At 31.2% G+C, this 13,530-nt stretch overlaps 2 protein-coding genes across 2 annotated transcripts; one reads left to right on the top strand and one right to left on the bottom strand.

The window, feature by feature from the left end:
- Positions 1-5,760: 5,760 nt before the first annotated feature.
- LOC134834373 (N-acetylneuraminate 9-O-acetyltransferase) lies at positions 5,761-8,821 on the bottom strand. Its single transcript, XM_063849012.1, has 2 exons — positions 8,682-8,821; positions 5,761-8,623 (listed from the first exon to the last, which is right to left on the bottom strand). The coding sequence occupies exon 2, from the start codon at positions 8,566-8,568 to the stop codon at positions 6,181-6,183; it is 2,388 nt and encodes a 795-aa protein (XP_063705082.1). The 5' UTR covers positions 8,569-8,623; positions 8,682-8,821; the 3' UTR covers positions 5,761-6,180.
- Positions 8,621-12,173, top strand: LOC134834374 (mpv17-like protein 2). Its single transcript, XM_063849013.1, has 5 exons — positions 8,621-8,651; positions 11,134-11,303; positions 11,397-11,446; positions 11,512-11,821; positions 11,877-12,173. Coding segments are annotated over exons 1-5 (756 nt in total). The 5' UTR covers positions 8,621-8,650; the 3' UTR covers positions 12,102-12,173.
- The last annotated feature ends 1,357 nt before the right edge of the window (positions 12,174-13,530 follow it).

Raw genomic sequence — 13,530 nt, 5'->3', positions numbered from 1 at the left:
TTGGTTAAACCTATTAAAGAACCAACCCCCTACTAAATAGAACATGTTCAATTGTATGAAAGAACAAACTTAACTTGTATTGTTTTTGTGAATAATATCAACTTGTTCTCCCACGTTTTCACGAATTTGCATTAATCAAACATTAAGCGTCTGTGGATTAATTTTCTCTTTTTTTCCATCAACATAAACATGACTTTGTAACTCTCTGCATAATAATGATGATGATACATTTTTGATGTTCGGTATTAAATCACATCATTATCATCAACTCTGTATTTATCGCAAGAAATATTATTTTTTTTATACTCTTGGTTATACAAACGGTAGTACAAACAGAAATTTATCACCCTCCCTATATTTATTACACCTCGTATATTTTTAACGTCATTTATGAAACCTTCATTATTATTGAATTATTAGGATTAAAACACAACGAGGGATGGTTCAACCTCGAAATCTAACAGTTGAAGTAAAATCCATCGAGTATTCTGAACGGATTTCATCTCACTGTGAAATGATATTGAATATCCTTTCGGCTTAAAGTGTTTTGAGAATCGTCAAACGTAACAAACACTCCCACGAGGATAGAAAAAACATATGTAACGCTGGTATAATGGAGGGTGATATGAAGACTTTAAATAAACAATAGACGCGTGTTTGTTTGATCGGATCATATTACTACGACTACTACTACTTTCCAACCATTCATAATAGGATAAATTAAATTTTTACATCTAAAAAAAAGAGAGCAATCGAGATTTGATAGAAGTTAAGCGGATATTAAAAAATTAGTGGTTTATTTGTGTGTGACTTTGCACCCTCTCATCCCGCTTCTCATCTCTCCTCGTTCTCACATAGCTTAACTTACTCGAGGAACAATAAAAAAAACGACACTTGATCATGAGAAAAAATAATAAAAAAAAAGATACACACGAACTAATATTTCAATGTGATACCAAAGGTGTAAAATATACAAACATAATCAGAACTGCACAATCTCATAGTACTAAAGTTGCCCGTAGTTGACCTCTTCTTCTTCTGCCGCACTTCTTACTTGTCTTGTTAATTTGAAATTTAGCGTTTCGATGGAGAAAGAACAGATCGACGAGGCAAAAAAGGGGGAGTATCCTGATCGTGTTATAGGTTTTCACATCACATTTTTTCGCTGCTCCGGTCAAGATTTAGGTATTGCACTTAATGTAAAATCGCATAAAGAGGAAAAACGCCAGAAATGGTAAATCTTGTTAAAAATAATAAATATAATGTAATAACAAATTGCTTCTTTTGTCTTTTGCAGCAAACACTATTCAACAACGAACACAAAAAAAAACAAAAAACCGATCGAACGATCTGCAATAATATTTAATAAATTTAATAAGAGGCACAAAAAAAAAGCTATAATGGACGCTTAAAGCAATTCTTTTGTAATAAATTGGACTTTATCTTGATAAGAGGGCTGTAACATAACGAATGTTATCCGCGAGAGAGAGACTTTAAGAAGGCGCGTACGATACAAGTCAAAAACAACAACAACAACATCGGTGTTGATTAATTTGTTTCATGGATCATTAATCGGAAAGCAATTAATTAGAAATCTGGATCTGGTTACAATTCATTTTAGTGAGTGCAAATTGACAGTCGTAAAATTGAACGTATGAAATTTCGGAGTTGACAAAATTGTCATAACAAACATTTTACAAAACACATGTCACTAATTAGTGAAAAAGACATTTTAATTGAGACCACACAAAGCAGTTACAAATGACTGTCTTCACCTTAAATTGTGCATGGCGATGTCAATTAAGACGTTTAAGCGGCGATTAAAGTTTTTTTTTCGTTTTAGATGACGATGGATTCTGGTTAACAGGGAGAAAGATGAAAGACATGTGCGAGCGTGAGATATTTCTCGGGAAAAATGGAATTGATGGCAAGTGTCAGCGTTTGTAAGTATGAATCAGAAATTTGAAAATATTTTTTCTCATTTTATAAAAAGTTGTTTTTGTAGGTTAAGTCTTAATGGAAGATTCAAATTTTCAAATTGAAGTCTTTTGAGAAAAGAAGATTTGAGAGCGATTCAAAAGATCTGTAACAAAGCATTGAAAGATATTTTTTTCAGAGGCAGATATGCGAATTTGGAGACCATGTTGAATGACACAGACTTACTTGACGTGAAACAAAGAGTTTACTTTAATTCATTGAAGCTGATTTGTTGACATAATAATTGTTGTTCGATTATAGTAAACTGTGAGAGTTTACTTGTAAAGACAATGTATAGTTTTAGTCATTCTCTAATAAAACTTAGTTTCAATAGGTTATGGGCCCATATTGAACTTTTTTGACTGTACAAAGCTAAAAATGGTTTGCTTCTTGAATATTTGACTGATAAACTTGCAACAACTCTTAGAGCTTCAAGGTTTGGAAAAGAAGTAATTTTAGACTACCAAATTACCAAACGATGGATAAAATTGATACTATTGAAGCTCTTTCGTTTTTTATGGAGCATTTTTCAAAGAATTATGTTCTACAGAATACTTGTAGGGAGGGCTGCAAAAACTTATGACTTAAACTTAAGCTTCAAAAACTTATGTAACTTAAACTTTAACTTTAAAGTTTCAGTCAAAAGAATTTTTTGAATTGACTTTTGATTAAAGCTTAAGTTTTAAGTTAAATTAAGCCTTGTTAAATATCCATATCGGTTGAATTCGATTTCTTTCAACCTAATTGTTAAAAATTTTAAAACTTACTTACCCGATTTATCATGAACTCCATTGACAGTTCAACACCCTTCAATCATCTTCAACTCTTCAAAGTCGCCTTAAACTATTTAAAAGTCACTCTCTTCCTCATTTGTCCTCCTACATCTCAAAAAAGGGGATGTCTATCAGGATATTGAACCAAACGCTTCATCTCCGGTCAGATATTAACCCCTTTTTTTTAAAAAAAAATCTCCCTTTTTTATCCTTGATTTAAAATCATCATAAAAATCATACAAACCTACATCCTTCATACAAATTTTTATTGCTAAGACACGTTTTTATCTTGCAATTTTTTTTTTTAGATTTTTCTTTTTATTAATATTCATTATATGCAAGAGCATTGACAAGCACCCTTTTTTTATCGACAAACATATTAACTACCGTTTTGCGGTAGGTCTCCGATTATAATTTTTTCTACAAGTATTAAATAGTGAGTAAGAGGAGATCAATTACACTTTTATAATAGGGTTAATTGTAGCATTGTAGGTGGCGGAACATATTGAATTACTCCGTTGAATTTCACATGTGACAAAGTTATTTGTCCGCAAAAATGCAACTTAACTTAGCCAAAGGCGAAACATTGTTTTAGCAAAAAAAAAAGAGTTATAAAGGAGGCAGGTGCTTTATGCAATTCAACGATATTTTCGAACCTTGTTATTTTTGTTGTTTCTTTAAATAAATAAAAAAAACGTATACTTCAAAACACATAATTTTGAATGCATAACAACACACAGCAATCTTGATGTATGCAAAAATACGAAAAAAAACGACTATCGGAAAGATACCAATCAATAACTTATTGGATACTTGCAAAACTCCTCCCATTAAATAACAAAAATTGCATACGCGCACGTATTTATTTAACAAAAAATAAAAAAATAATAATAAAGGAAGAAGAAAATGTAATGCGAGACGAGAATAACGATCTAACTGCGAAATTTTTGTTAATCCTTTTATTTGTTCTCAGATCCCTTTGCGAGCGATGACTTGGTGCATCTCATTAAACTGCTCGTTCAAATTGATTATCTCTCAAGCAGTTTTTTTTTCGTTAGCAAGACAAATACAATGCACACGCAATTTCCCTTATCATGGAGCGTATCTGTAATTTACTCACTTTCTTCAGGGCACTCGCAGCAACGTTTCTTTAAAAAAAAACATGTAATCATGAAAAAAGGGGGAGGACACAGTGCACAAAAGATGATGCACGAGGAATCCATCATCGTTTTGCGCTTTAAAAAGAAAATGAATATAAAAAATAAAACAAATATGTGTGTCAATCACCCCGTTGAACCATTTTCTTTTCACATTACACTTCACATTATTACAACATATATCAAGTCATCATCGATGTGATGCGTCGCATTGCGAATGACGCTAAATAGTACTTTGACCCCGAGAGTTAGGTAAGAATATGGCAAAAAAAAAACAAAATATAAATCGAACATTACACCTCTTTTAATATCAGGTGATAATTATACGTTTTGAAGAGATATAAATAATAATATTGGAACGTACAAAGTCGTCGTTTGCACTTTTTGCCTTTGGTTTCGATCGATTTTTCGTTCCTTCAGTTTTTGTTCAGCGTACTCTAACTAATAATAATAAGTAATGGAACGTTAAGCAATATTTTAAAAGCGCACTTTATATTGACTTGTAAAGTGGGATGGACTTAAAAATGCATTAAATCGTGTTCGTTTGAGTTCTAAAGGCATTCACACAAAGAACAGATTTTGACTGAAACTCTTTGGGTTTTATTTAGAAAGGTTTCGTTCATCTATGAGATTATGCGAATTCCAGATTTTAAATGAAAAATCTAAAATTCGCATAATGAACGAAATCTTTCTAAATAAAATTGGGCAGAAAAATTGTAAAATTTTAAAGGAAATTTAATATTTACCGTAATGTATATAATTCTTATGGAAAATAAAAGATCCATTTAAGAAAATATTAAAATAAGTTTTAAAAATTCGTTCTATTAACATTTTTACGTTAAAATTTTGAACTTTTGTAAAATTTCGAATTTTTTACATATTTTTAACTCGTTTTTTTACTTAATTTTTGAGAATGGATTATTTTACAACAAAATTTTATTAAAATAATCCGAGAAATAATTTAAAAATTTGTTAAAAATATTGAAAAAAATCGAAATTTTGTTAATAATTCAAAAAGTTTACGTAAAAATAATAATTAAACGAATTTTATGACCTAAAGTTAATTTAATTTTTCCATTAGAATTATCTACCTTACGGTAAATATTAAATTTCCTTTAAAATTTTACAATTTTCCTGCTTAGTTTAATTTAAAAAGGTTTCGTTCATTAATGAGATTAAGCGAATTCGAGGTTTTTCATTTTTTATCTCAAATTCGCATAATTTTATAGATGAACAAAAACTTTCTTAATAAAACTAGACAAAAAAATAGTAAAATTTTAAAGAAATTAAAGTTAGATTTTTGTTAAGAATTTTTTTCAATTTTTACCGTAATGTAGATAATTCTTATGGAAAAAAATAATCCGTTCTATTAATGAAAATAGGTTTTAAAATTCGTTCTATTAACATTTTTAAAATTTTAAACTGTGATTTTTTTTTTCAAATTTTAACGAATTTTAATAAAGTTTTGTTGTATATATGATATGTACAAATACATACAACAAAACTTAATTAATATAATCCGAGAAATAATTCAATTTTTTTAAACATTGAAAAAATTCGAAATTTTGTTAAGAATTCAGAAGTTTTACGTAAAAAGTTTAATAGAACGAATTTTAAAACCTATTTTTCAAAACGGATTTTATTTTTCCGTAAGAATTATCTATATTACGGTAATATGAAAATCATACAAAATCTAAATTTAACCTTCAAGTTAAAATTTTCTTTTCGGATATCAAAATTTAACAATATTTGGCTTAACTGAATTTAAAGCAAATTAGATAAAAAGTTAATGAAAAAAGTTACCTTCTGAAACCTTCAATAAATTTTCTCCTTATTGTCAATTGGTACTCTAACAAGCTGATATCGTCTCCTTCGCTAAGCAATACAACTACATTACAACACTTGTTTTGCGAATTTAAGGCAAATTTTTATTTTAACAACAAAAAATCCTTCCTTTCCAATAAAATATTAATCACTATAGGCTTAAAAATTACTAAGTTTAAGTCCATACAAAGTTACTACTATTACTAATTGATCATCTTATAAATTTAACAATGTAATTGGTAAAGCTAGATATTGTATTAAATATGATATTTTTTTTTTGGTTTTACGTCTTGATTAAGTCTAGAATAATTTTTCGATATTTATCACGATGATTGACTTTTTTTTAGAAGTAATTATTTTTTTTTCTAATGATTATTGTAAGTTAATAAGTTTTGAGAAAAAGCGTCGATTTTTGTTCCTACGTTGGTTAAGCGTGAACGAGAGTTAAGTTAGAACATGCCATCGTGTCGTGCGATGGGCAGCAATATCACAAGGAAAATCGCGAAATTCCTGAGCACAAGTTTCCAATCATTTGGCACGATGTACGGCGACAGGATGAGCGTAATGCGATTCACCTCGTGCGAAACGCAGACAAAAATGAACGACGTGATCATAAGATTGAACGTTGGAAATCCGGGCATGAGAACAAGTACGCCATGTCGATCTGCCGCAAGCCATATGTGATATTGGCAAATAAAGAGTTCCAACGAAATGTGTCCGAACCACGCGAAAAACGTCGAATATCGAGTTCTCAATATCCCGGAAAGATTTCTCAAAACAATATAACTCACGATCGGGATAAACGAGACATACGGATGAATTTCCTCGCAATCCTGCTTGTTGCGACAAAGAAAAGTGTATGTCGTATAGAACCCAATTCCCATAAAGGCGAGCAAACAGGATGTCAGTGAAGCTCGTCTCGAAAAGAGATTCGTGTGATTGTTGTCGTCAAAGAGATTGAATTTTTGTGCGAGATGCAAAATAACGGCAAAGATCATGCCATAAACGATCGTATAACGATCCAGTTTGAAACGATACCACCATTCCTTGATATCATCATCAGTTGTCACGAAAAGGGCTTTCCATGGACGAGTCACGAAAATTCTTTCAAAAAAGACCTCCGACATATAAAGGATTGTGATAACTCCAACGGTGCATACAAACTTGGCTACTATCTTGAAATACGGATATCCGTTCGAATCGAGAGTTTGTGAAGTGATCCTCGGAGGCAGCGAAAGTACCAAATAAATCACACAAACCCAAAACGAAACCAATGGCACGAAAAAGTAAAACTGATATGGTCGATTCATGCAGAAACAGAGCAAAACCGTGAGAAAGTTCAAACGAAACATCACTTGGAAGAACCGAACGACACCACAATTGCCCGTTTGCCAGGTATAGGTCCAGTGCCCATAACCTGATAGAAATATATAGGTCGATATTAAGACCTTAATGTGCATGTAGATCGGTATGACTCGAGATGCTCCTGTCATATAGTAAATTAATATCACCAACTGCATCCATCCTTTTAGTTCGTCAGTTTGATCACGATGCAAAACTTTCGTGAACTTACTGTCTTCCGTGAAAAACAAACCCAATACGAATACATATCCAACCGGGATCCAAAAACTAAACTCCGAGTAATACTTGTTCTCTTTCATGAAGAAATTCGTTCGATCGCAAAGGTAAAAATAACCCATGATCGCTGCCAAAGTCGCTAAAGCGTAAATCATCTGGTTCAATTCCAAGGTTTGTGTGATAGGGTTCGCATTTTGTGACACAGGCGTATAGAAAGTATGACCTCTTCGTATCAACCACCAACGACGAATCCACAAAGCAATGCCCAGGACGCAACAAACCGCGAGAACAGCATAGGTTACTATCTGTAAAGTTGTGTAGGGCTCGGCGCTACTGCAGCAGGTGCCATCGTTGTAGTTCATGTAGTCGTTACAATACATATTCAAGAGGATCTGAACGTCATGTTTCAGAGCCAAGGGTCCTAAACGATATCCATCTACCATTTCATCCATTAATCCGTAAGCTATGTGTTTAGATGAGGACCAGATATGAACTTTATCCCCTAACGTGTCATAAACGGCTTGATTGAACTTTTCAATGTCTTCGTTAAGGACATTTTTCCATGCTGGATTGTTTTCGACCTTGTCTTCGTCGATGGGGTCTTGTAACTTCCAAATTATCTTAGTTTTCTTAGATGACAATTCTTGCATGGGTTTTATGAGGCGTGTTAAGTTGGCAATGAACCCTTTTTCGATGTCATCGGTGAAATTTCCGTTATTAAACTTTGAATGGGTGCAAGAAGCAATTATGCATATTGGAGGCTCCTTTTGCCAAGATTGGAATTCATTAACCATGGTCTTGGAAATTTCATCCGCAAATATATATCTCACATTTAGCTTGAGTTTCGGGTCGGAATACTCCAGGGAATTATGTTTCGCCTCAATTTGCTTCACAGAAGCATTCGAATATCCGGTAGATTGTAAATGATCAACAAATGCTTGATACAACACCCGAATTCGAGTATCGCCGATAAACACAAATTGGTTCTTCGTGCCCCAGAATGCCAAGTAACGGAAGCAGCGTCGTGTATCCGTTTCCGTGTACTGATGCAACATGCAACCGTAAGGCTGCCATTCGCGATCTCGTTTGAGACGTCCGTCGCTCAGAAGCCATTTGCAAGAGTCGCTGCCAACGCGCAAATGAATGAGCCCGTGAAAAACGATGAAGCCGATGACCATGAGCAAAGCGACTTTTTTCGCATTGTTCGCGTTCAGTTGTTGGATAAAGTATTCGGCACGCGACGTCGACTTTGCTTCCATGATAATTTGATTGTTTCGTTCAGTATCGATTGTTAAGTCATGTCATCCGGCAAATCTAAAAGAAAGAAAAAAGGGCGATTGGAGTGGGTGAAGTTTTAGAGGAATTTACTCACCTTTGACACGGTTGAGCAGGAATTCTCGATTAAGTCCAAGAAATTTAGTGGTTGAAGTTTTATTTTATCGAGAAAATACCAATTCCAGCTGCATATTAGTCAGATTTTTCACAATTTTTAAGAATTTTCCGGGATTTGTTTTGATTTTTTTGATAAAAATTTGCCTTTTTGCTAATTCAATGAAATTTGCCCAGTGAACAATTTATATTGTAAGAATTTTATGTTTCGCAGGGTAAAAAATTTGCGAGATGAATACAAAAAAAAAAATACAAAGGGAAACATACGAAAATTTTGTTTGGATGCTATTTGAGCTTGAAAATTGATAAATAAGAAAAATCGTAAAAAAGTAGGGAATTTAAAAAGAAATTATCTATATCAAAATAAATTTAGACGATATTTCGATAATTAAACTTAAACTTAACAAAAATATACTAATTTATCATTTTTAATTATTTTATAACTCAAAACTGCCAAAAAATTGAAACTGAAAAAAATTTTTTCTTTGACACAGTTTTGATTTGAAAACTAAATCAAGTGCAAAACAGTGTCAAAAACTATGTCAAAAACTGTGTCAAAGCAATTTTTGTCAAATCTTGCTCCAAATGGATAAAAATTTGTCAGAGGGCTCTAATTTATCATTTTTAATTATTTTATACACTATAAAAAATCCATGTCTCGCACGGTGTCTCGCAAACTTTCATATTTGCGAGACACCGCGAGACACGGCGCGAGACACGATGCGAGACATGGTGCGAGACACCAGGACAAGAAATTTGGGGGAGATAAAATTTTTAATTTTCAATATTTTTCAATTTTTTTAAATCTTTTTTGATGGATTATGATTAGAAATAGCTAAAGGAAGCATCAAAACACAAAATTTCCTCATAAAAACTGGTTTTTGACCATTTTTAGAGGTTTTTTGATAAAATTGAACAAAATCAACATGTTTTGGCATCGCAAATTACATTTTTGACTTCCAAAAATACATTGACGTCATAAGAAATCAAAAATTCAAGAAAAAATCTTATGTTTTTATCAATTTTTTGAATTTTCAAAATTTTTACGGTGTCTCGCATCATGTCTCGCACCGTGTCTCGCGTCATGTCTCGCAGATTTTCAGGCTTGCGAGACATGGATTTTTTATAGTGTAACTCAAAACTGCCAAAAAATTGAAACTGAAAAAAATTTTTTCTTTGACACAGTTTTGATTTGAAAACTAAATCAAGAGCAAAACTGTGTCAAAAACTATGTCAAAAACTGTGTCAAACCAATTTTTGTCAAATCTTGCTCCAAATGGATAAAAATTTGTCAGAGGGCTCTAAATTATCATTTTTAATTATTTTATAACTCAAAACTGCCAAAAAATTGAAACTGAAAAAAAATTTTTTCTTTGACACAGTTTTGATTTGAAAACTAAATCAAGAGCAAAACTGTGTCAAAAACTATGTCAAAAACTGTGTCAAAGCAATTTTTGTCAAATCTTGCTCCAAATGGATAAAAATTTGTCAGAGGGCTCTAATTTATCATTTTTAATTATTTTATAACTCAAAACTGCCAAAAAATTGAAACTGAAAAAAATTTTTTTCTTTGACACAGTTTTGATTTGAAAACTAAATCAAGAGCAAAACTGTGTCAAAAACTATGTCAAAAACTGTGTCAAAGCAATTTTTGTCAAATCTTGCTCCAAATGGATAAAAATTTGTCAGAGGGCTCTAATTTATCATTTTTAATTATTTTATAACTCAAAACTGCCAAAAAATTAAAACTGAAAAAAAATTTTTTCTTTGACACAGTTTTGATTTGAAAACTAAATCAAGAGCAAAACTGTGTCAAAAACTATGTCAAAAACTGTGTCAAAGCAATTTTTGTCAAATCTTGCTCCAAATGGATAAAAATTTGTCAGAGGGCTCTAATTTATCATTTTTAATTATTTTATAACTCAAAACTGCCAAAAAATTGAAACTGAAAAAAAATTTTTTCTTTGACACAGTTTTGATTTGAAAACTAAATCAAGAGCAAAACTGTGTCAAAAACTATGTCAAAAACTGTGACATAGCAATTTTTGTCAAATCTTGCTCCAAATGGATAAAAATTTGTCAGAGGGCTCTAAATTATCATTTTTAATTATTTTATAACTCAAAAAAAAATTTTTATTTTAAATTTTCAGTTCTCTTTCTGCTTTAGCATAAAATTGATAAAAAATTACGAAAAGTTTCATTGGATGTCTTTTTGATGATTCTAAAGTTTAAAAATTTTGCGAAACTTGAATTTCTCACATTTTACATTTTGTGTGCATTGAGCAATTTTATCATTTTCATTCGTCTCAATGATCATTGATTCAAAATTCGCCATTTTCTAATTCATAAAATGATTGTGAAATCCGTTACTTGCCACAAGAACCAAAACAAAAGCATCAGTCGTGTGAATTTTGCCTTTTTTTCAAAATTTTCAGTGTTCAAAACATCATTTAACCTTAAATCCATTAAAAATAAAGCTGAAATGTTCCGCAATGTCGTGAATCGCCTCAAGAAATTTTCAACATTGGCCTTTTCCGACAAATATCTGCTGCTAACCAATGTTGGAATTTCCATTTCCTTAAGTGGCGTTGGAGACATGATAGAAGTGAGTAACAATGACCTACCGAAAAAAGTCGCTAAAAATATCACAAGGTCTCGCACGTGAATGAAACAACCTTGAACTCTTAATTTCTTGCAGCAACAATACGAAATAATGCAACGCGAAATCGACAAGTGGGATAAACGAAGGTCGGTAGCCATTTTTTTCGCAAATTTTCATTGATAACGGGATTTTTTTGTATGAAAATTTTCAGAACGATGAATATGTCGATTTCGGGCATGACAGTTGGCGTCTTTTGTCATCATTGGTATTTATTTTTGGACAAACATGTGCCGGGCAGGAGCTTTAAATTAGTGACGAAGAAGGTTTTGTTGGATCAAATTTGCGCGAGTCCCATTGTGATACTTTTATTTTTCGCTACGCTGGGCGTACTGAAGAAATCGACAAAGGACGAGGTGCTGATGGAGGTGAAAGATAAGGCGATGACACTTTATATGGCGGAATGGATTGTTTGGCCAACAGCACAAGTCGTTAATTTTACGATTTTACCCACAAAATATCGAGTAATTTTTAAAAATTTCAAAAAAATTTTAAATTTACGAATTTTTTACATTTTAGGTCCTTTATGACAACACAATTTCCTTAGGTTACGACATTTACACGTCAGGTGTGATAAACGCTCCCTGCAAAGACGAGACAATTCACATGCCACGACCTCCATCGATCGTCACTCGGGTCAGATCTTTCCTAAAATCCGACAAAAATCAAGTACAAATTAACAACTCAGGATCTTCACATATCGCACATTGCTCGAATATCGCCTCAGAAACGAGCTCAAGGTGAAAAAATCCTGAAAACGTAGCTTAGATAGACAAATGTTACCAATTTTAACTGAAATGCTAAGTAATTAAAAATACCGTTTAATGATATGCGCAATTTTTTGCTCTCAACACAGTCATTAGAAAGGCTTCATGACCCAGATGTTGCGGAAAAAAATGGGGAAAAATTCATCTTCAGGCCATCATAAATTTAAATAATACGCTCCGGATGTAAATTTTATTACTTTGAACAATCAACGAAGAAATAATGAGCAAAGTAATCTAGTTCAATGCTTGGGTTCTGCAAATTATTCAAACAAATATGCGTTCATGCTTGCACAAAGTAACGTGAAGTTTGTTATGCGAGGTAAGTTCTTTTTTATTAACAATGTGATAACAAAGATGCACGAATCGATTGATAATGAGCCAATAATAGTAAAAAAAATTGCCAAAGGTGAGTTTTTATTGAATGTGAAAAAAATGAGGACTGTAATTTGGTTTTAATTTAATTTTATAGAAAATGTGAAAAAAAAACAGATGTTGAAACAAATTATAATTTGGTTAAATTTTTCATTAATTTCAAGGCTTAAAATGAATTTATAGACATTTTTTTATTAAAAAGATAATTTTTGTTGACACAATAAAAATTCTCAAAATGGCCACTTTAAAATTTAAAAAATTTACTAATTTCAAAATTTTTATTCTCAAAATAAAAATTTATGATGATATCAATTTTTTCAATTTTTTTATTATCAATTAATTGCCAATTTCACAAAAAAAAAATTAGTAAGTTAGGTAAATATTTTACACTTTATAAAAGAAAAATCATCAAAAATAATAAATTTCTTTTAAAAATTATTTTATTTGAATTTAAATAATTAAATTTTGGATTTTTATTTTCGAATTTTTCATCTAATTTTTTTTTTCGGTAAAAATAAACAGAATCGTAAAAGAAATGAATTTTGATGGAAATCATCTTTAGAATGAATATTTATTCAATTTTAGCTTTGAAATCCATCAAAAGTTTGTTAGATCTTGACTTGAAAAATTTCATGACCGAAATTTTTTTTTTTATTTCTTTAAAAATCAAGGAGGTTTTGATGGAAATCATCTTTAGAATGAAAATTTATTCAATTTTAGCTTTGAAACCCATCAAAAGTTTTTTTTTATTTTTCTTTTTTTTTTAAAAATCAAGGAGATTTCGATGGAAATCATCTTTAGAATGAATATTTATTCAATTTTAGCTTTGAAATCCATCAAAAGTTTGTTAGATCTTGACTTGAAAAATTTCATGACCGAAAAAATTTTTTTTATTTCTTCAAAAATCAAGAAGATTTTGATGGAAATCATCTATAGTATGAATATGTATTCAATTTTAGCTTTTAAACCCATCAAAAGTTTATTAGATCTTGATTTGAAAAATTTCATGACCGAAAATTTTTTTTTTATTTCTT

Source organism: Culicoides brevitarsis, chromosome 3 (genome assembly GCF_036172545.1).
Source record: "Culicoides brevitarsis isolate CSIRO-B50_1 chromosome 3, AGI_CSIRO_Cbre_v1, whole genome shotgun sequence".
Classification (NCBI taxonomy): Eukaryota; Metazoa; Arthropoda; class Insecta; order Diptera; family Ceratopogonidae; genus Culicoides; species Culicoides brevitarsis.
This window is presented reverse-complemented; position numbering and strand designations above follow the sequence as displayed.

Coding starts and splice junctions, on each gene's coding strand:
- LOC134834373 (XM_063849012.1), bottom strand. CDS start 8,568: ATGGAAGCAAAGTCGACGTCGCGTGCCGAATACTTTATCCAACAACTG.
- LOC134834374 (XM_063849013.1), top strand. Junction 11,304..11,396: donor GCGTTGGAGACATGATAGAA/GTGAGTAACAAT, acceptor AATTTCTTGCAG/CAACAATACGAAATAATGCA. Junction 11,447..11,511: donor GACAAGTGGGATAAACGAAG/GTCGGTAGCCAT, acceptor GAAAATTTTCAG/AACGATGAATATGTCGATTT.